The sequence below is a fragment of the Acomys russatus genome, chromosome 3 (genome assembly GCF_903995435.1).
Source record: "Acomys russatus chromosome 3, mAcoRus1.1, whole genome shotgun sequence".
In the NCBI taxonomy this organism is placed as follows: domain Eukaryota; kingdom Metazoa; phylum Chordata; class Mammalia; order Rodentia; family Muridae; genus Acomys; species Acomys russatus.
In genome coordinates, this window is record NC_067139.1 from 71,848,398 (window position 1) to 71,871,456 (window position 23,059).

At 48.3% G+C, this 23,059-nt stretch overlaps 1 protein-coding gene across 18 annotated transcripts in view; it reads right to left on the bottom strand.

Moving 5' to 3' along the window:
• Camk2g (calcium/calmodulin dependent protein kinase II gamma) overlaps positions 1–23,059 on the bottom strand; it is a 57,156-nt gene that overhangs the window by 11,227 nt on the left and 22,870 nt on the right. For 5 of the 18 annotated variants that reach the window (XR_007830387.1, XM_051142793.1, XM_051142765.1 and 2 more), the window contains exons 5-15: positions 22,408–22,473; positions 19,236–19,308; positions 18,996–19,098; positions 18,471–18,554; positions 17,927–18,021; positions 17,185–17,307; positions 13,678–13,761; positions 13,396–13,438; positions 11,015–11,077; positions 9,043–9,086; positions 122–154 (exon numbers count right to left, since the gene is read on the bottom strand). Coding sequence is in view for 17 of the 18 variants with exons in the window: in XM_051142793.1 (XP_050998750.1) it covers positions 122–154; positions 9,043–9,086; positions 11,015–11,077; positions 13,396–13,438; positions 13,678–13,761; positions 17,185–17,307; positions 17,927–18,021; positions 18,471–18,554; positions 18,996–19,098; positions 19,236–19,308; positions 22,408–22,473 (811 nt within the window). In the remaining variant the exon portion in view is untranslated. The remainder of the gene's footprint in view (positions 1–121; positions 155–9,042; positions 9,087–11,014; positions 11,078–13,395; positions 13,439–13,677; positions 13,762–17,184; positions 17,308–17,926; positions 18,022–18,470; positions 18,555–18,995; positions 19,099–19,235; positions 19,309–22,407; positions 22,474–23,059) is intronic. The other 13 variants (XM_051142809.1, XM_051142782.1, XM_051142798.1 and 10 more) reach the window with 3 other exon arrangements.

Here is a 23,059-nt window from a genome sequence, read left to right on the forward strand (position 1 = left end):
CACAGCACGGACATGCAGTGAAGATGAGTGACGCACACGCACATGGCAGAATGGTCTGCATGGCTGGCAGGCGGGCGCAAGCAGCATGGAGTGGGCAGATGGGTGGGCAGGCAAGGCTCACCATTAGGTGCACGCTGGAACTCGACTTCCTTTTCTGGACACACCACAGCAAAGGGGAAAGAGGAGGTAAGAAGAGAAGCACAGAGACATTGCGGGTTAGTGCACCAGCTTACGCTCTGCATCAGGGGAGAGAGGAGGAGGAAGGGGAGGGGGAGGGGGAAGAGGAGGAATCCCGGAGTCTAGCACCAGAGGGGTTAAAACAGTACACAGACCACAGGCACATCAACTCCTCCAGCCGCTGGAGAAGACTTCTTCTGCTGGGTTCACAAACACAGGGAATCTAGTATATTCTGGGAAATATGTCTTGTTCAGTCACAAATGTATGTGTGTAACATTTGACTGCTGCAAAATTATAGGTCTGAGTTGATAGGAGCAGCACACTAACAAGGCCCTCACACTCTACGCTAGGTCTGTCTGAAATGGGATGAGCGGCTACCAGGGAAGGAGGGAAAACTACTACAGGATGTCCTCAGCTTTAGTAATACTTGGCTTCTGAACTCTGACCTCAATGATGCCATGAATGCTGTTTAGATAAAAGATGGTAGACTCTTTATGGCTAAGTTTTGACATTCTTTTCCCTGTCAGCATAGCCATACTGGATCAAAAGATTTGCATGTTCTACTGCTTTTTGTAATTACTAGAAATAGAAACACAGGCATGTGTACAGTGATCAGGGAGAGTGCTGAAAGCCTAACTAACTCCCCAACCTCCACTCAACGCTCAGACCTCAGGCTCTGTGTGAAATTAAGACCAAACAGCACACTGAAGGCACACCAGAGTAGACTAAGGGGTTAAGGGTAATTATGACTTTGATAATTAGCTCACTGGGAGACAGAAGTCCCCTTGGAATATGTCTGTTGTTTGACTTTTGAACATTCACTTAACGACATCCAACACTACTCGTAGAGGGTTGTTCTGGGCATAATAAACATATCTGAGAAATGGTTTTTGTCCTCATGGGACCAACTTCCTACTTCAAGAGATGTTTTCTGGAAGGGAGCTACTAATATTTAAAGGAGTATTTCAGAGGATAATGGGGTATGTGGGAGTATGTGCACACGTATGAAAGTGTCATAATGAAACCCATCACTATGCATAATTTATATGCAAAACATTAAAAAGTAAAATTGTCCATTATTTGGATTTGAATTAAAGAAGAACCTATAGTAGGCTTCCTTTTGCACTAGTCCTCTCTTCTGTTTCGAGACAGAGTCTTGCTATGTAGTCTAGGCTGGTCCTGAACTTGTAACCCCTCTCAGCCTTACTCAATTGTGCAGTTGGATCACAGGTATGTGCCAGCACACTGGGCTTGTGTAAGCCTTCTTGTCTGTTTTAGAGCAGGGCTTCAAGCAGCTCAGGCTACTTTTGGCCGACATATATATATAGTCAAGAACTGATCTGAACTCCTGACCCTCCTGCCTTCTTCACCTACTAAGTGTGTTACCATATCCAGCGTGCATTAGAGCCTTTTGGATATGCTCAAATATAAGATTTTTATTTCCAAAATTATCCCTCAAAAGAAGGGCGCTACCTTACATGTGTATCTACCATGGTCACCTGTCTAGCGGTCTACCTATTACTTATCTTTCTATTTAACGGGATTCCAGGTGTGAGTCACTAACCTTAGCTAGTACTGATACTTTGAAGGGTCATTATCTTACCTGCCTTTGTATGTTCCAGAGCGTCTTAACAGAAGCCTGACAGTTAACACCAGGTTAATAAAAACATGCTGTGCTGACCAGGTTTGCTGAAGGTAGCTTTTCCCTAGGCTAAAACAGAGCACATGTCTCTAAGGTAACCCGAGAATCAGGCCAGGCACTCAGTCCAGGCCTGGCCTTGGTTCTGGTGATTTTCAGTGGCTGGTTGTCAAGGGCCATTGCTGTTGCTTTTACCTGGACCTTGCATTCAAATGGAAACCTTTTAGCTGCTGCCTCACCTTGTGGGTAATATGTTCTGAGCTTTCTCCTACTTGGCTCTGTTCTTCTTAAACTGTGCTACAGGCAAAGCAACCACCCTTTCCCACTCTGAGGCTGTTTCCCAGTGCCCATCCTTCAGTTTCTCAGCCCATGTTTTCAGAGCTTTGCCCTCAGCCACACATAGCTGGGCTCCTTCTCAACCAGAACACCACAGCATTGTTTAAATGCCAGATCACTTTTAAAGGACCATACCTGACTTCTATTTAAAAACTGTACATATATTTAAAATTTCACATAGTTAAAGGGTTCCGGCCTCTTTTTCCATATTCAATTAAAACAAATACTCAAAGAGTACTTAACCAAAAACCTTTGCTTTTTTTTTCTTTTTATTAAAAATAAACAAACTTGAATGGACACTCTGGCTTGAAATCAGCTAAATACCAAGTTGCCCAGAGGCCTCACAGGATCTGAGTGTTTATGGTTCCTGTCAATGCTGCCTTCAGAAGTGGAGCTTGCATCTACATACATGCTGGGTCACTCGCAGGAACCCTTAAAGAAACCTGAACCGACCGCAAGTTCTCCAGTTGAAAGCCATGGGATCCACTCAAGCGACTGCGAGCTGTAGCCAAGATCTTGCAGAAACATCTGAACAAAGGAAAGGGAACCTTTCTATGGGTGAATTAACTGAAGAAATCAGGGGAAAGAGCACTGGCAAGGGAAGACAGATTCTAAAAGAATCCGAATGCTGAAAGCGCAAGACCTTCCGGGGGCTTTTACAGGCTTCCCTCATAATTCTGGACATTGGCTCAAATGTCAAGAGACGCCACATAGGCCCTATGCCCTGTGTTGTCTTCTCCGTTTCTCACATCGACTACATGTTACAGAGTAAGAAAAGACCTACAATCACATTATAAACAAATTGAAAAACAAATGGGAAATCTGAGTGGTTCCCCCTACCCCCAAATTCTTATTATTGTTCTTTGAGGTTTTTTCCATATGCAATTAAAAATATCTTTAAAAGCTACATGTTACATAGAATTTTATGCTGCACTTTAAAGCTAGTATTTTGAGTTACAAGTGGCTTTTTTTGAGAACTTGGTCTTGAACCCAGTATGTTGCTGAGGATAACCCTGATAACTTCATAGCTTTGATGACCAGGATGACTCCTGACCTTCCTACCTCCAAGTGCTGTGAGTGCAGGCATGTGCCAACTTGTCCACTAGTTTTCTTGTTTTTATTAGAGAATAATTTGACTTGCTGATTAATATTAATGCATGGTCCAGGTGAAAAGTATGCAAAGTAGAGAAAAGCCACAATAACAGAAAAATGTTTAGAAACCTCAATGTTACCAAAATTCCCATCACTCAGCAAAGCTACGAATAAGAAATTCAGTGAGTTTTCTTCTGCTGCTGCTGCTTTTCCCCTGTTTTCCATATTATATGTTGAGCAAGAAGCTATAGTTATGTTTTTAAAAAGATTTTACTTATTTATTATTTATATAGTACTTTGCCCCCCATGTGTGCCTGTATGCCAGAAGAGGGCACTAGATCTCATTATAGATGGTTGTGAGCTACCATGTGGCTGCTGGGAATTGAACTCAGGACCTTTGGAAGAACAGACCATGCTCTTAACCTCTGAGCCATCTCTTCAGCCCCAGTTATGTTTTGTTTTAAAAATAAAACTTAAGGGCTGGTGAGATGGCCCAGCAGATGACTTGATGCTCTTGCAGAGGACATGAGTTTAGTTGCCAGTACCAATATAGCAATTCATAACTGGCTACTTAGTTCCAGATCTGTCTGAAGAAGCCAGAAAAGGGAGGGCCTTAGATCAGCTGTTGTAAGCCCAGAGGTGGGTGCTGGGGACTAAACTACGTCCTCTGGAAGAGCAGCAAGTGCTCCCAAGTCCCAAATCATCTCTCCAACTCAAGACGAATAACCTTCTAATGGCCTATTAAATGGATTTCTCATTATTTAATCATTTATTTACGGCTAGCTTTTGAAATAGTTTCCAATCTTTTTATATAATGTCATAGAAAACATCTTTCTGCTTTCAGCTTTTCCTATTTTTATTACTTCTTTAGAATTCTTAGGGAAAAAAATCGCCAGAAGAAAAGGTAGGGACATCTGTATGGCTGTGACCCTGTGTTTTTACTATGGCACAGTCCCTTCCCCGACATGGGGTTTCCTGATGTAGCCCTAGCTGCCCTGGAACTTACTCTGTAGACCAGTCTCCTTGTTTCAGTTTGTATTTCGCTGATAGAAATGAGGCTAAGGGGCTGGAGAGATGGCTCAGAGGTTAAGAACACTGACTGCTCTTCTAGAGGTCCTGAGTTCAATTCCCAGCAACCACATAGTGGCTCACAACCATCAGATAATGGGATCTGATGTCCTCTTCTGGCATGCAGCTGTCCAGGCAGATAGAGCACTCATATACATAAAAATAATAAATATTTAACAAAAAAAAAAAAAAAAGAAGAAATGAGGCTAAAACTTGCCATCCTGATCTATTTTCCATCGTCAGATGATCAATGGATCCTCTTAGTTTTCTTTTCTTTTCTTTTCTTTTTTTTTTTTAAGAAGTAGGAATTATATTTGTTAAACACTTCAATAAAAGGTTCCACACCTACCATGAATATTCTCCTGGATTATGTGCTGTGTCTCCCACACGCCCTGCCACCTCCTAGTGCTAAAGACTGGGCATGCTGGGCAAGTGTTCTACGGCTGATCTAAAGTCCCAACAGTTGTAGTTGGTCTGTTAACTGGTCACTCCTTTCTTAAAACACTTGTTTCTTGGCCTCTTACCCCATCACAATAGCGAAACCGTCTCCTCAGATAAAAAGCACAGCAGCGCTGGAGAGATGGCTCAGAGGTTAAGAGCACTGGCTGCTCTTCCAGAGGTCCTGAGTTCAAGTCCCAGCAACCACATAGTGGCTCGCAACCATTTATAATGAGATCTGATGCACTCTTCTGGCATGCTAGCTCAATTGCAGGCCAAATACTGTATAAATCAACCTTTAAAAAAAAAAAAATAAGAAAAAGAAAAAGAAAAAAAAAGCACAGCACTACCTATCAGGGTGAGACATACAGCAGAGCCAGGCTCTCCACACGTGCTCCTGTTTGCCATTCTGTACACACAGCCTTCTCCTCGGCACTCCAGCCGTGTCTAGCATTGCTGGACATTTCTTCTTCTCCAGCATCTGCTCTTTTCCATTTCCTTTGAGGAAATCTTTTTTTGGTACCTTAATAACATATAATTCCCATTTTTCCTTTTATAATATCCTTGAATTTTCATGGGACTTATATTCTGACTTATATGGGAGAAGAAATGCATTAAAATTCAGTGGGTTCTCTCTCCCACTCATGCCTCCGGCATCTAAATCCCAGGCTACATCCTGAAATTCCCTTTTGAAAGATTTATTCATTCTTATTTTATGTGTATGGGTGTTTTGCTTTCATATATGCCTGTGTACCATGTATATGCAGTGTTCACAGGGAGCAGAAAAGGTCACTGGATCGTCTGAACATGAGTTACAGACAGTTTTGAGTTGCCACGTGAGTGCTAGCAACTGAACACAGGTCCTCTGCGAGAGCAAAAAATGAGCCATCTCTCCAGCTCAAATTAGCACTTTTTTTTGGTTCGGGTGTTTTTGTGTGATATGGGGAATCAAACCTAGAACCTTATATATGCTAAGGAAGTGCTCTATCACTGAGCTACACCCCTGGCTCTGGAGTCTGTATTATAGCTACCTTCTTAGGTTAATGTCATATGGTTATACTAGATAGCCATCTTTGAAACTATTATCTTAAAAGTTCTGAGTCTGTCAGAACTCAGTTCACAAAGATGGACAGGCTAGCACACACCTATAGTCCCAACACTTGGGAGGCAGAGGCAGGAGAATCAAGAGGTTCAAGGCTAGGGAAGGATGGTTTCCTGGATTATATGCCATGTTTCCCAAGGCCACTAAGAACATCTCCATCAGATCTGCCACCTGTCCCTTCATCTCAATGAGATCAAAGCAGAACTCGTCCCACCTGAACTGACAGTTTATTCGTTACCATTTTATCTTACCAGTCAAGCCTGGAGATCTTGACACTAATGGGTTTTCTTTCTTTCTTTCCTTTTCTCTATCTTTCTTTCGAGACAGGGTTTCTCTATGTGGCCCTGGCTGTTGATGGAGATGAAGTTAGCCTCAAACTCAAGAGATCTACTTACCTCTGCCTTTTTTTTTGTTTTTGTTTTTCAAGACAGAGTTTCTCTGTGTAGCTCTGGCTGCCCTGAACTTTTGCCTCTCCCCTTTTGGGATTAAAGGTGTTCACCACTGTGCCCAGCTAATTTTTCCTGAGACAGTGTTGCGCTATGTGGCTCAGGATAAACCTGAACTTTTGACCTTCCTACTGCTGCCTTCACAGTACAAAGTAAATAAGAATGCACGCCAGTGCCCATCCTGTGGATTCTTCTAAAATCACCCACACCCAGTGTGAGCTTTTTAGGCACACTTTTAATTGTAGCAGGTATTCCCTGTGTTACGGGTGTAGCTGGACCATGACTTAGGCGACCTCTATTCCGATTTAGTTAGAATCTGTGTTGTCATACTGGTTAATAATTTTGAAGATTGTTCCTTGCTATTTCTGACTATCTTTTCCTCTGAATCTTTCATCTCTAAATTATAGTGTATCTTGAACTCATGGCCTCGTGCATATGAGGGATGCCTCTAGCCCTTATCATCACTCTTCCCCCCACCCCCACCCCGCCTCTGTGTAGCCTTGGCTATCCTGGACTCATTCTGTAGACCAGGCTGGCCTCGAACGCACAGCAATTCACCTGCCTCTGCCTCCGGAGTGCTGGGATTAAAGGTGTGCACCACCACACCCGGCCTTATCACTCTTACCATAGCTCCCTCAATCAGGCATACAACCTTTCCTACAGTCTAGCTCAATCAGATCAATGAGGCTGTTTTGCTTCCTGCAGTGCCTGCCAAGCAATGAAACTCAGGGCCTTGCTGTTCTATACCACCTAGCTACAGAGCCCCACCCCTATAGCCCTACTCCTCCCTTCTGCAGCCCCGCCCCTACAGCCCTACTCCTCCCTTCTGCAGCCCCACCCCTACAGCCCTACTCCTTTCTGCAGCCCCACCCCTATAGCCCTACTCCTCCTTTCTGCAGCCCCACCCCTACAGCCCCACCCCTCCTTTCTGCAGCCCCACCCCTACAGCCCTACTCCTCCCTTCTGCAGCCCTGCCCTTACAGCCCTACTCCTCCCTTCTGCAGCCCCACCCCTACAGCCCTACTCCTTTCTGCAGCCCCACCCCTATAGCCCCACCCCTCCTTTCTGCAGCCCCACCCCTACAGCCCTACTCCTCCCTTCTGCAGCCCCACCCCTACAGCCCTACTCCTTTCTGCAGCCCCACCCCTATAGCCCTACTCCTCCTTTCTGCAGCCCCACCCCTACAGCCCCACCCCTCCTTTCTGCAGCCCCACCCCTACAGCCCTACTCCTCCCTTCTGCAGCCCCGCCCTTACAGCCCTACTCCTCCCTTCTGCAGCCCCGCCCCTACAGCCCTACTCCTCCTTTCTGCAGCCCCACCTCTACAGGCCAGTCCTAATTTTGACTGTTTTTCTCTCTTCTCTATTAAAAAAGGGTTTTTTAGTTTTTTTCCTTAAATCGAGATAAGGTTTTTCTACGTCATCTCGGGCTGGCTCCCTCTCATTACCCTTCCACCTCAGCCTCCAAGCACTAGGGTGAGAAGCGGGTACAACCAAGCCTGTCTTACATCTTTCTACCATATATAGCTTGTATTCTAGTTGGACAGAGAACACCAATATGCATGACAACACATACCAATGTATTTGTTGTTTTTAGGCTGCAGAGGCAATGCTGTCTCATTTTTAAAGAAAATGCATTCAAGTGTAAAGGTGGGTGGGTGGAGGTGTTTTCCTGTCTTACCCTCACCCCCTCTCCGCCAACTCCATACCTTAGAGACAATCACTAAAGGGATCATCTTCCTGTGCCCCTTCAGCTTCTTCCTAGAGCTCCCTGGCCTAGACCACCTTGTGGAGCCCCCTTTTCCTGTCTGGCTTACTTATCTTGTTCGTGTCTAGCGGCATACCCACACCACGGCAGCATGTGAGCGTGTGAGTGAGGCTAAGCTTCCCTCCTCTGGCACAAAGACACCAAAGCAAACATGCAGAGAACGAGGGAACGAGAAAGGAGCAGGGAGGCACGTGTATGTAACTCAATTGTGGCTAAAAGCTCCTGGGCAAAGGCCCAGTTTATGCTTTGTCAGAGATTACGGTTGAGATAGTTTCTTGGTCTGAAATTCTCTAAAGTGTCAGTCGGTGGGTCTGCAGATGGAATGAATCCCCGCTATCCAGTGCCCGTGCCCTGGACACTTTCTGCCTCCGACGCATCTGTGTGCCCCTTATCCTGTGGGCATCTCCGGCCACTTCTTTCATCTCAGCCAAGTCCCTACTCCAGGCCCTCTCTTATTTCCTGACTTGCGCAGGAAACACTCCTTTACCAGACAGAAATGGGCTGTGACACACCAAGTCCCTTCGCTTAGAGAGCCACCAGTCTCTCAGTGGCGTCTGATCTGGGACCTGGAAGTGGTTTACAGAAAAACACCAAAAAGACAGCAGAGGCTTCAGGTTCCCAGTATGGTGGGCTGCCTGAGTTACTACGGCACGCTGGCTTACTTCTGATTAAAAGAGGTTGTGCAGACAGGGTCAAGATTAACCAAATGGCTCAGACAAATCAGAAACCTAGCGAGTGCAGCCCTGGAGACGGGGCTGGTGTATGGGAGGGAGGCTCAGCTCTGACAAACTGTAACCAGGACCGTTCCCCCAACACACGCCCATCTTGCTAAGGTGAGGAGCCACACATCCCCTCTTCCCTCTCAGAGCAGCAAGGACAATGCTCCTTGAGAAGGGGCATGGGGGGTGGGGGGAGAAGGTGCCTAGAATCCCTCAGTGGCTGCGGGGCGAGAAGCCAGTCTCTGGAGACACACCTACCTTGACACCGCCATCTGACTTCTTGTTCAATAGGCTTTTGGCAGCTGTGAAAACAAAGAGGCAAGTCATGTCTCCTGCACCACATCCTCTCTTCAATCTGGCAGCCAGGTCTGCTAGAAACTGCTGAGCTAACAAGGGGCCTGAAAAAAGGCCATTCATTCCAGGAGCTCCTCTGCAGGAAGCACATCTCGAGGGTTTCAGAGCCATGGCACTCTAGGACCGTCTTTGCCATGATGAGGGCTCAGTAGAAGCAGACGCCCTGTGCTTAGGAAGAGACACCACACTTGGGCACCGGGAGGGCTGTCCTCAACAGCTCCTCCCGAGGCCTAGAAACAGAGCGCCAATGTGAAAAGGTGAGGGCTCCATCCCTAGACACCATGGAAGTCCTCTCAATGGAAGGATGCAAGACATCTCTGGAGTTTTCTCAAGAAAATAGTGTCACAGTTCACGAAGGAGACCAGACGTGAGGACAGACAGTCACAGACACAGAAACCAGGACCACCTACAGGAGGGTTTTGCCAAGGGGCTGCAGCCTTCACTGGGCAGGACCTCACCAGTTTACTGGGCTCTAGCTATCGCCTTCCCCATCTCTGGATTCACGAGCAGGAAGGATTGCCTAGAGTTGTGAGCTGCCAAAATGGGGTGACACCAGAAGGCCACAGAGCTCATAGGAAGGCAGCAGACAGAGGGTGGGAGAGTTCTGGGGGACACAGGGAGATAGGATCAGCCCAACTTTGATCCACCTGGCCACCCTAGATTCATATCTTGGTTCTACCACTTGCTAGCTGTGTTCTGTGCCTGACCATGAATGAGTTACTTAAACACTTCAAGTCTCAAATTCTTTATTTAAGATGAAATGAAACAGCACCCAGGTCACAGGACAGTGGTGGGGCTCCAATGGGACCATGCCTAAGCAGCACTTAGCACAGTGCTTGGCATGTAAGAGCCATTGATCAGTACCACTGCTGTGACTACTGCCACTGTCCTCTATTCTTCAGGTGACCATTCCTAACTAAGCCATGTTTGATCTTTTTCCAGTGAGAGAAAGACCGTAACTTCATCATGACATTTTAATTCTCAGATTAAAAAAAAAAAAGAAAGAAAGAAAAAAAAAGGGGGCCTTTATCCTTATCTCCAGTCATGCTGTATGTGGGCAAGAAAATGTTTAATGTGTTTATAGCAGTAAGCCTAACCACCTACTGTTAGATGTGCCAGCTGGTTCTCAACTCAGGATGCCCACTAGAATCACTTGGAAAACTTTAGAAAACACTTATACTTATCCCATGCGCTAAGGATTCAGATTTTGTCTGGGGTGGGGCCTTGGCATCGGGGTTTTGTTTTATGAGTTCCCAGGTGGCTGGTGGTCCTGTATAGGCAGAGCTGAGAACCTACAACATTCATGTTCTTAGATATCTCTGTGTAATTTGTTAAGACAATTACAGAGATGAGGGAATTAGAGGCGGGAGAGCTGACAGGATTTGCTCAGTGTATGACAGGGCTAGAATTCAAGCCAAGGGACAGCTGACCCTACAGATCCTGTATTGCACACGCAACCTTTCAGACCTGGAAGGTTATAAACTTCAGGCTTCACAATTTTGAGGCTTTCTCTGAGGGGGTCTTAAATGGTGCTGCAGAAGTTTAGTTTTAGCACCAGACAGCTTCAGGTGATGCCCAGGTTTGTTTGAGGTCAAGCCCTTGGACCACCTGGAGGAAAGGCTTGTACTGCCCAATTCCAAGTCCCCAGGCTATTGCCTCCTGAGAGTTGGCAAGCGCCCAGCATGCACGGCTGGTTAGGGGCCTTCATAACATCAATGTGCTTGCAGATGCCAAGTTAGGTGGTCCGTATGGCATGCCCATCTCAGCCCGCAAGCATGGGACTCGCCTCCCTGGTGAGTGGGCCTGGCATGCTGGCCCTACTGTTGGGGTGGCAGGGAGCCAAGGCAGGCGGTCAGGGAGGACTCATGCCACGTACCTTGCCCGGCCAGGCCGGCGGCGCTCGCGGCAGGCGAGGCGGGGGCGGAGCTCTGCCTGCCAACTGAGGGGATACAGTCTCTCAGTGCACAGAGCTGCCGCAAAGCCACGGGGGCCAGTCAGCAGCGAGCATGCCCCAGCATGAGGCGTAGGAACCACTGGCCGCCCACGCACAGCAAGGCCCGGGTGGCATGGCCAAGCCAGCTGAGCTGGGGTAAAGGAGGCACCAGGGGGCAGACTGAGGAGACAGGAGCAGCCAGCCCTATACAGCAGTCTGGGGCCTGTGAGGCTTGGACAGGCTGAGGAGAACACCATGCCTCTACTTCATGGCAATGGCTTTATTGCTTGTCCCATGGCCACTTCAAGTTAAGAGCCTGCAGGTAAAAGCCTGACCTGGTGGGAGGCATGTACCTTTTCTGAGGAAACCAAGCTCTGGTTTAAACGAGCCTCTTTCTAGAGTGCCCGGAGCACGGGACACTTCTCACACTGCATTCCAAGTAACAGAGGAGCTGGGGCGTGAGAAGGCTCCACACAGTCCTCGGGCAAGCCACCTTTATGGCTAAGCCTTCCTTAGACCCTGGTCTGTCTCCCTCTAAGGAGTTAGCAAAGAGAGGTAGCTCTTTTCAGTCTGTGTCTTACTGTGCGCTGAGGATGGAGATGCCCAAGAAAAAAGCCCATAAACAAAACAAAGGCCATTAAAGTTACATGTCAGCATCTGCCCAACTGCTGTACCCCATGGATCAACTTGGGAAGATCTGGTTTGTGCCCAAAGAACAAAGTGACAATCCTCCATCACACCTGTAGAAGGCTCTTTCCGTAGCCTTGTCCTCACCTGCCCCAAATTCAGGGCAGAGGAAGCCAACACGGAACGCTGGCCGGACTGCTTTGTTTCTGCTGTCCCTTCTGACCTAGGGTAAAGTGAGCTCAAAGGCCAGAAGGCTCTTGAAGGACCAGTCGATGCTCCTTCCTCACAGGCCTGACTGCCAGGATCCAGGACGCTAACTTGACTTCCTGAAATGGAGAGGGAGGCTGACACGCAGCCCAAGATCACGGGACAGGGCATTTGCTTCTGATGGGCCAGACTACACAAGAAGCAGCAGCCTGTCTTCAGGTTTGACTTAGAAGAGAGAGGGAATATCACTCTACAGGCTTCATGGAAATGTCCTTGAGTGTCCTCTGAGAAGGCTCTGAGATCAGGAAAATAAAGCTGAAAGTCCTTACAGTCTAAGGAGCACTAGGGGGCGGGGTTGGGGGTGCCGGTACCACCCTATCTCAATGGGAGCAACAAGCCACAGGCTCCTGCTCTCCTCCTGGAGGAGGGGCCATGACCTTCTTCTAGCGTGAACTGAACATAGGAATAAGGCTCCAGACCAGGGCTATCCTGGGCGCACTATCCAGTCCTGACATTCTGGAGCCCTGTGGTCCAAGGGCAAGAGTTTGTACAGCCCTAGCTCTCCAGACTCAGGCAGATTCGGGCAGGACTTGAGCTCAAAGTCGCAAGCCCTGCCCAAAATGGCCACCTACTGTAACCAGTGGGTGGCTGGCACTCCCTCACAAGCCCCTCTCCATGGCGGTGCAGGAAGTAAGCAAGGGGAGGGTCTTGTTAGAAGGATGAGAAAGGGGAGGATCTTTAACCAAAACAGCGAGGCTGGGGGTTAGAGGAAGGGAAGACAAAAGCAAGCTGAGTCTTCAGTTAAGTCTTGACACTAATCTTTTCCTCACAGAAAAGCCACTGTGCTCCCAACTGAGAGCAAACAATGAAGGTGAGGGTGAGAATAGGGCTGAGGGGACTGGGATGTCTTGCATCTTAAAAAAGAAATGTCAAGTGTGATTTACACATTACTGACCCAACTCTGCCAATTCCTCATGCAAATTAAGTGAGTTCCTTTACCTATCCAGCACTGGTCCCTTCACTTTCACAGAGCATTGTAAGCCTCGGTCAGTGAGAAAGGTTTAAACACCTCGAATAATTTCTATCAGGCACCTCCTCTTGGACACAGTGAAGTAAGGATGACCTTCAGTGGGTGCTATGGAGAAGGCACATGGTATCTCATCTTTCTTTTTCCTCCAATGCATTCTCCAATACCCTAGACTGGCTAAAATCTCAAAGCACTGAAGAGTCCTTGGAGAATTACAAACAGGAGGCAACAGGGCACAAGGGGAAGCTGGGCAGGCTCCCCTTGGCCGGGTCCAAAGAAATAGAATTCATAAATTGGAGCCTCAGAAAAGCCCTTCCCTGGGTAAAAGAAACCTTCGGCAGCTACCATCAAACAGGATCCTTGTTCATCCTGCCTGACACACCTACGCTGCCCGGACTGGCCAGACTCCATCCCTGTCCCACTCACCTCGGCAGAATTATAGTGCACAGCTGGGAACACATACCTGAAAAGTTCCTGGAGACAAGCATGGTTGTGAGGATGGCACCCTGGGGAAAGAAGAGGATGCCCTGAGTTCAAATGGACTTTACACCAGGGTAGCCTGGCCTCGGACAAAAGCAGCTCCCGCCCACAGCCTAAAGATTTGAGTTTTCTGGTGCCCCAATATGAACAGCCTTCTCAGTTCAGTTCCAACAGGAGGGAGTTACATACACTGTGGGGCCAGGCAGGAGCTGCGCTGTGAGAAGGCCTGACTTTGAGAGGCCAGCGGTGCAGAGGTAAGGCTCACCTTCAGTTTTCTCCGGGCATTGAATTTACGCAGGCACTCCACCGTCTCCTGGCGATGCATCATGGATGCCACTGTAGACCGTTGCTGGAAGCCGAACAGACAGGTCCATGAGATTCCCCGCCACAGGCCCTCTGACCTCCTGACCACTGACTGCTGTGCCAGGATGGAGTCACACACCCTGCTACCCCAGTGCTGACCAAACAGAAGAACCACCACCAACTCAAGGTTGTGTGAGGACAATCTCAACAAGAAAACCGCCGATAACTGACACTGCACGAGGGCGCCAGCAGAACTTTCCAAAGGCAGCTGAGGATGATGGGATCTGGTGAGGGGATCCCCGTCCAGTGACTTCTTCCTCAATTGTTTACTGAGTACTTGCTGTAGTCCAGACTGCACAGGGGAGAGAGGCTCCTGCCCTATGGAGTGCCTTCCAGAAAACCCTCATCACATCCCACAAAGTCTTGAATGAAACTGTGCTCTGGAAAGCTAAGACTTCCCTTGAAGCAGAAATTATCTTTGTTTTTTTCTGAGACAGGGTTTTGCTGTGGTAGCCCCAGGCTGGCCTTGAACTCATGGGCCTTTGACTTTGGCCTCTCAAGTGCTGGCGTTATAGACAGGCACCACCAGGCCCTGTTCTTTTTTTCATCATTTTCAGAAGAATTTTTTCTATGTATTTGTCTTTAATTTCTTTGTCTTCTCACTGTAGTCTGCATTTCCTTGCTGACTGAGGATCACAATGTAAGCATCATTTACTGTGCAGTGCTATAGTACAGTGATGCCCCTGAGGGCCACCGAGAACTACAGGACTGTAAGGGGTGGGGCCCATGAAAATGGCCTCCAACACACAGTAGTTGTGTGGTTCTTGAGCGCCTGAAGTTAGCCACGCCGGAAGTAAACACGGGGGCTTATAGCCTGGAGTGCATTACCACTGCATAATCCTTGCCTTTGCTCCTGGCCCCTCCCCTTCCTGGTTCCCACAGAATTCTCTTCACCTTCTCTACTTTTCCCCCACTCCTTTTTTTTTTGTGGTATAAATTCCCCACAGAGAAATATGAGGCCACCATGCGTGTCCTGCTTCTGCGTGTCATTTCATACTGATTTTCCGACCTGCAACCCAGGGTGGACCTCTGACCTAGGCTCAGAACCCCTCCCTCGCCTTGCTCGCCAAACTCTTCAGTCAGGCTCCCTCTGTATTAGATTCTTTCCATTAGATTCCAGCTTCCACCAAACAAAATCTTCCTTTAAAAAAAAATCACTAGAATTAAAGGCTGGAAAGAAGGGGAGTAGACTTAAGGTATGGGGGGGCTGAACATGGTGTAGGCGTGTGCTAAGTTACCACAGTTCCCCGTGGATCTTTACATTAGCAAGTGCTTATTGACAAGGAAAACACAAAGCTTTTTGACCCATGTTCTTCCACTAAGGAATAGAAGGCTCGGCCCTCTCTGCCCGGCCTCCCAGCCTTCTCAGCCTCACTTCTCTGGAGACAAACTCCCTATCGTGTTCCACTAGCTCTATGAAACTGCGGAGCCATGGCCTCTCTCATTGGTCAGAGCTAGTGATTCTTTCCTGTATTGTCAAGGACTTGCTCAGCGTCTGGCCCACCTGTTTCTTAGTTCCTGTGTCAACCTCTTGGCGTGGCTCGTGCGACCCTCCCTGACCTTCAGTGCTGATTTGTCAACCTCTCGGCGTGACTCGTGTGACCCTCCCTGACCCTCAGTGCTGAGATGTCAACCTCTCGGCGTGGCTCACGTGACCCTCCCTGACCTTCAGTGCTGAGATGTCAACCTCTCGGCATGGCTCGTGGCTCGTGCGACCCTCCCTGACCCTCCGTGCTGAGATAGAGGCCACCTCTCCTCTTGCTGAAGCAACACAAGCTCACAACAAGAACCTTCTCAGTACAAGAACAATTTCAACAATTTCATATATTTCCAAATCCTCAGTGTCACCCATGAAGAGATGACAGGCTGCATTTCCAGCTTTTTGTCTCTACAGCACCCTCTCTTCCACATTCCATGCCCTCTTTTCAGTGCTGGCATGGAACCCGGGGTTTCACGTCTGCCAAGAAAGCATTCTATCACCAACCCACATGCCCAGACCACACTGCCATGCTTCTTACTGGCCACCAGGTGTCTCAGATGGCGGCTTTTTTTCTTTTTCAAGACAGGGTCTCTCTGTGTAGCCTTGGCTGTCTTATACTCACTTTGTAGACCAGGCTGGCCTTGAACTCATAGCGATGCGCCTGCCTCTGCCTCCCAAGTGCTGGGATTAAAGGCGTGCACTACCACGCCTGGCTATAACACCACACTCACTGCTTACGAAACTAAGCCACTGTCTTTTCTCACAGTCTAGTTCTTCTGGGCCTATGTACAAGCATCTGCTCACTGACCAGTGAAACTGAGTGCTACCCATCGACTTGCTCTCTCCTTCATTCCTCAAGCCCAGACACCACATCTCTCAGATCCTTTTGAATTTGACGGCACACCCACTCCTTCTCCATCTTCACCCTCAGTTAAGACCTCACCTGGCCTTGCTCAGATACCTGTGATAGCTTCCTGTCTCTCTGCCTCCAGCCTTCTGCCTCATCAGTCCTGTTTTCTACGTAGCTTTCAAAGGGACACAACATGCAAATATCACACTCTCTTTAAAGCTTTAGAATAAAATCACAACTCTTTAGGCAGAAGCTGGTGCGTCATGAAATCTTTTTTTCTGTCTCATTCCTTCGCAGTCCCTGCCACGGTCTCACTGAAAACCAAACTACATAACATTCCTTACCGGTGACCACTTCCTGTGGCCTCTCCCTGTTGCCATGTTAAACTCAGTCTGCAGATAACATACAGGGGACTCTCAGTCATCTGCCAAGAACCAAGACAGAGACCACCTTCTCCGCAAAACCTTCTGTGACCCTAATGCCTACCAGGAGCACTTGTGACATTTTTTGTGTGTTTGTCAGGGTACAGGCATGGTTGCTTATTTGAAGAACTGCCTAGTGACACAGCACAGAGAGGCAATCAATAAACATGGGAAACGACAAACAAATGAACGCATCCTCACTCAAGATGCTATGTTCCACGAGACCCTTTCCTTCATCTGACAACCTCAGTTAGAGCTTGATGTAGCTGTGTACGAAAACACAGATATCTACCTAAACTGACAGCCTATGGGTTCCCAAGGACTCAGCTCAAGAGTGTTACAACTAAGCCTCGGGGACCTGTTTCAATACTTCAGAAGCCTTTTTGTTTATTCACTGTGTCCTGGTCAGAGCTGAGGTCCAAGTACCTGTTTTCTACCACCTGTCCTAATTGAAGAGCCAATCACAGCCCCACAGCAAGTGACAGACAAGTAAAGACTTAAGAGCCCTTTTTGTCTCCCAAGTCCCCCTGATGACATTTGGCCTCGGACTCCACTCACCCCGCTGCCCTCCTTCAAATCCTGTGCAGGGACTATAAGGCAGTACACGAGGGCTGCCGCCCTAATCTCCAAGACCAGGGCGGGGGTAAAGACACTTACACAGACCCATGGGTGCTTCAGAGCCTGGTCAGCTGTGATGCGCTTTGCTGGGTTAATGGTCAGCATCTGGTTGATCAAGTTCTTAGCTTCAGGAGTGACCGTGTCCCACTCTGGTGATGGGAACTGAGGAGCAGGGGCAGGGGAAAGGGAAACGAGACATTTGTGAGCCTTGTGCCCTGAAGGGTGGACTCTCTTCACTCTAACTCCTGTAACTGGGTGCTCTGCGGTGCCCAGGAGTTGGAGAAGTCTTGGGAATATCCCGGGATCTGTACCAACTTAAGGACTTGGAAGGAAGAGCAATAACGGTTATAACGTCAATGTAGCAGATCAGTGAAGGAAAGGGTCTCCGACATTTTCTGCTTCAAGTGTATCTTTCTACCAAGGAGAAAACAGGCTTTGCAATGTGCCTAAGGTACCAAAGCAGTGGAGGGAGCCTCCAGAGCTCTCCCTGTGTGACAGAACATTCCATGTAGTTCCTCTGCTCTTTGCAGAAATAGTCCAAGGGGCTTCAGTAAGCTCCTTAACTTTATAGCTAGCAACGAGAATTTTTTTTTTTAAATCTGTTCCCTATAAATCAGGTGGCAAGAATTGAGTCCTGTATGCCCATCCTTGGGTCCTCAAAGTCCCTTGACACCCTGTTATCAAGTGACAATAATACCACACTCCCTTGGACAGACCCTTAGGGGCAGAAAATCTGTCTTCCCGGGAATGCCTGCTCAGCTCTTAGAAAACCGGTCCTTACATCGTAGGCTCCAGCTTTGATCTGCTGATACAGCTTGTGCTGATCCTCATCCCAGAAGGGAGGGTAGCCCACCAGGAGGATGTACAGGATGACCCCTGCGAGACAGAACACACAGGTCACTGGGGTCAGTCACCTACCCCTGAGGAACCAAGAAAGGCCATGCAGGGCTCAGAACCACCCAGAAAGGCAAGAGCAGGCCAGAGTTAGAGGTGGATGCCAGCTGATAATGCCGTGCCACTGGTTCTTCCTGCTGTGCCTCACTCCTTATGTCACCAAGCCACGTCACAGAATTCTTTAGGTACAAGCTATCCTCTAAGGCGTGGGCAAATCCTTCTCCAAGAAGGATGCAACATAATCCAGGAAGTTACTTGGAGGAGGGCATGATGGGAACAGCCCTCCCAAGGGAACGAGAGCCAACGCCATGATTTCACAGACAGCAGCCACTTGTAGAGCCCAGAAGGAATGGGAACGCCTCTTTGTTTTGCCATCACGGGAAGTCGAGGGCCCTTCACACCAAAAAGCTCAGGGTATGGAATGGGCTTACCACAGGCCCAGATATCCACAGGTTTTCCATAGGGATCTTTCCTCAAGACCTCAGGGGACAAGTAACCTGGGGTACCAGCAAAACCTGTGGAAGAGAGAGCCATACTGAACCCACTTTCTCTCTCAGCAAGTCCACATCTCCAATTTCCCCCCAAAGCCCTTCTAAGGCCTGTTGCTTTTACTAGATACGCTCTCAGCACCCAGGCTGCAAAGATGACAGGCTGGGCTCGGTGCGGCATCTGGAATCTAAATCAGAGGGCAAGTACTTGTGCCTACCAGGGACTCAAACACCTCCCTAGAGGTAACAAGAATGCAGCGCTGACAGCAGCCAAAGTCGCTGGACTGAGTCATAGGGCCAGGAGGGACCTCGGTGTCACTCCCCACCACCACTCCCGCACCCCCCCTCCACTTTCTAAAAAAGCCAGGACCATTAAAGGCCTGACATCTCCTTCTGGAAGGAGGAAAGCAGACCGGGAAAAGGAGGAAGGGCGGAGGCTGCATTCCGGGAAGACAGGGTCACCCTTACCAAACCAAGCCTGCTGCTCTCCCTGCACTTCGATGGCGAGGCCAAAATCAGCCAGCTTGACCGCAGCACCCTTGCATTTGCTCGCCAGCAGCAAGTTCTCAGGCTGCGGAGGGACAAGGAGAACCTTAGGAGGCCCCACCCTGGAGCCCAGGGGGCGCCTACCCTGGCCTCACGCAGCACCACTACCTAGCACCAGGTGGCGCCAACGAGCCACAAGCAGGAGGCAAAGGCAGTCAGTACCTTCAGGTCGCGGTGGACAATGTCATGCTGGTGGATGTGGTTAACACTCTCCAGGATCTGATGTATACAGTGGCTGAAGGAGCAATACACGAACTGTCAGTGCACGGCTAAACCGCCTCAGCGAAGACCGCCTGTGTGGACCACACTCACCAAAGAAGAAGCTAGGACCCTGGGCCTTTAACATTATCAAGCTCCACATATTTTATTTTTAATTGAAAAATAACTTCTGAATTACCATGTGATTTTTGGATACATGTACACCACCTCAAGTATTTATTCTTTCTAGAAAGTGAGAACATTTAAAATATTTTTTATACGTTTAAAAACATTGCCAGGAGCCGAGTGTAGGTGGCACATGCCTTTAATACCAGCAGCTGGTAGGAAGAGGCAGGCAGATTGCTGAGGTTGAGGCCAGCCTGATCTACAGACTGAGTTCCAGGACAGCCCGGGCTACACCAAAACAAACAAAACATGACTAACTATAGCCACCTGCTGTGCAACAAGATGTGGGAATCCATTCCTCCTATCTGACCACCAACTCTCCTCTCCCCATCACCCCCACCCACGCTGGATTCTGCTAGCCACCACTCCTCTTCACCTCTATGAGATCATCTTTTTTAGATTCCACATATAAGTGAGATCATGTGGTATTTGTCTTCCTGTGCCTGTCTTGTTTCACGTAACACACTGTCCTCCAGGTTCACCTATCCTGTCATAAACGACAGAATCTCCTGGCCTCTGCAAGGCTCAATAGTATACACTATTCTTTTTTTAATCCATTCATCTGCTGATGGACACTTGGTTTGTTTCCATATCTTGGTTATTGTGAATAATGTTGCAATGAACGTGGGTGGGCAGACATTTCTTTAACATACTGATTTTAATTCTGTTGGGTATTTATCCAGTAGTGGGACTGCTGGATCAGATGGTAGCTCTATTTTTAGTTTTTCCGAGAAACATCCATACTGTCTTCCAAAAACGGCTATACTAATTTACAATACCAACAGTGTATGAAGGTTCCTTTCGCCTTCTTTTCTCCTCTCCTCTTCCTGTTTTGAGGTAGAGCCTTTCTGCTATGTAGCATCAGCTGCCTGCAACCTGCTATGTGACGCAGCCTGGCCTTGAATTCATGATTCTTTGACCTCGGCCTCAGGACTGCTGGGATTATGGGTGTGCTATGCCACTCAGCCAAGAGCTCCCTTTTCTCCTCACCAACACTTACTTCACAGGGAGGGAAACTGAGGCCCAGGTAAAGTTATGTGGGTTTCCCAGACCGACAAAGCCTTAATTAAGGCAGAGACTAGAATATAGACGTCTACTCCAGCTTATTCTGACTACAAAGGTCCAGAACAACCAATTTGTTTTCTAGAGATGAAAGATGCTAAATACCCCTGAGGAATGTGAGAACCCCCAAAGCTGTTTCCTCAGCAGCAAACATTTTCTCAGAGGAGCTGCTTACCCGTAACCTGGGAAGAGAGCAAGGATGGACACACGTCTTCACTGATTCAAACATCCCCTGAGTGACTGGTGTTTTCTTGTACTACCTAAGACATTAACTGCTCTAACGTTTGTCATCTCATAAGGCTTTGATAAGACAAGCACACAGATCCTTCCCAGAAATAACAACTAAGAGGGCTCTAAACAGGGTGTCTGCAAAGCATTTCTGATGCTTCTACACAGAAAAGGGCAGCCTAGGTCAGAATCACATTCCGGTCCTGCTTCTTAGAGCAGACCGTCCATCTTGCACACAATCCTGCCAGTCCTGGAGTCAAAGCCTGGTAGCAGGTGTGAGCGGCCCAGAGCAATAGTTTCCAAGTATGGGTGAGTGTGCCCTCCAAGAGACATCTGGCAATGTCTGGAAATAATTCTGTTTGGCACAACTTGGAAAAAGGAGAAGCTCAGGGATGCTTTTACGTTCTCTTTGTGCATAGGAGAGACCTTCATAACAAAAATTATCTGTGCTGAAATTCAGGCCCAACGAGGCTAGAGAAGACGCCCTGTCAGCAGCCTCCACCAGGTGCGCAGGGCAGGTGTGCTGCCACGAGTGGCCTGCACTTTGTTTCTCTGAAATCTGGTACTAAGGCTCCTGTGACAACCAAAGGTGTAGTGAATGTTACAAGACCTAGAGACTGGCTCAAGGCCTCCCACAGCATAGAGCCCAAGAGTTTGCCAAAAGAACTTTAAGACTGAGCTGCAGAGGCGAGTCTCCACAGAAATGTATAATTAGAACAGAGCCCGGCTAGCAGGGAGAGCCTTCTGGCCAAAAATGGCAAAAGTGCGAAGTGTCCCAGCAGAGCCAGGCCAAACCCACTGGTACAGTCCCCCCCACCCCCAAGCTCCCCGAGCTATCCCCGCCTCCTCCCACCCACAGCCTGGTCCTCCCGCTGGCACTGGAATTCATCTCTCCACTTGAGAATTCTTCCCCAGGCTGAGGCATCTGAAGTTGATCAGCAAACATCGGCTGTTCAAGGTTGAGAAATTCGTGAGGAAGCTGCACTCCCCCACTCTCTACAGGCAGCCTGAGCCACCGCATGAGCCAGATAAGCTGTAGGCAGGGGAAGAGCTAAGGTAGGCAAAGCAGGCCACACCAGCACCTGAGCCCTGTGATGCAGGTGGACTGTGCTGTGTCACTCAAGAGCCACTCACTGGCTTTGATGGGGGGGAGGGGAAGAAGGGACTAAGCCATGGGACCTAGAAAACACTTCCCCATGCTGAACTGGTAATGGTGGTAAAGTGACAAGGTGACAAAAGCTGAAAGCTTCTGAGGAAGCTCTCCAGTTTCAGGACAAAAAAAAAAAAAAAAAGATGCTTTCTCTGTCTCTGATTACCCAGTCCCCTGTGTCAGGACCTTGTATACTCTAGAATTTATCAAAAGAAGGAAGAGGTGCAGAGAGGAGCCATTGGGCATACTTGTGAGTACATAATAATGCAATTTTTAAAAAAAGTATTTTTAAGGCAATAGAAAAAAAGGAGACCTTGAAGAGGTTTGATTAATCTGGGGGTTTCAATTTTTAACTTCTTATACTGTGCACAGAATGCAGACCTACCACAACTTTACAGACCCTTATCCAGACCAGAGGCCAAAGACTATTCAAGTAAACCACCGCCCCCCTCCTTCCCCAAATTAGCCAGGGCAAAGGGCTTCACTCAGGACAACCAAGGGTTCTCTCACCTGGCGTCAGCTTCACTGTAGTACTCTCTGGCCACAATGTCTTCAAACAACTCCCCTCCAGTAACTCTGTAACCAACAGAAGACATGGTCACAGGGGCCGGGCTCCACAGGCTGACTCCAGCTTCCAGCAGGTAACAGAATCACACAGCAAAACAGCTTTTAGAGCCATTCCAACTCCCAGCACACTTTGGGAGCCCAGAGCATGTTCAGTCCTTCCAAGGCACAGAGCTTCTCCATGGGCTAATGGGCTCTCCCCTCCTTCTGGACGGTTCTGTTCCCATGACCTAAGAGAATCGCTAACACCCAGATGGTGATGACCATACAGAGATCTAAGAACAATACCCCAAGTCACAGCTTTACTGAAGACCGACGGCAGTGCAAGGGCAGACCCTACTGCTAAGCTGAAGAATAAGGAGACCACAGACAACAGACATTCAACCACCACAGTACCAGACAAGGCTTCCCAGGAGGTAAAGAGCCGCTCTTATGACACTCAAGAACAACTAAAGTGGGAGAGAAACCAGTGGACCGCAGGTCATGTCTCATAAAATCTACCTCCAACTTCCCAGAATTTTTACGGACACGCAGAGAGTCACTATTTGATTTCTCCTACTAGTAAGGAAAACACCAAGAAACAAACAAACATTTGCAC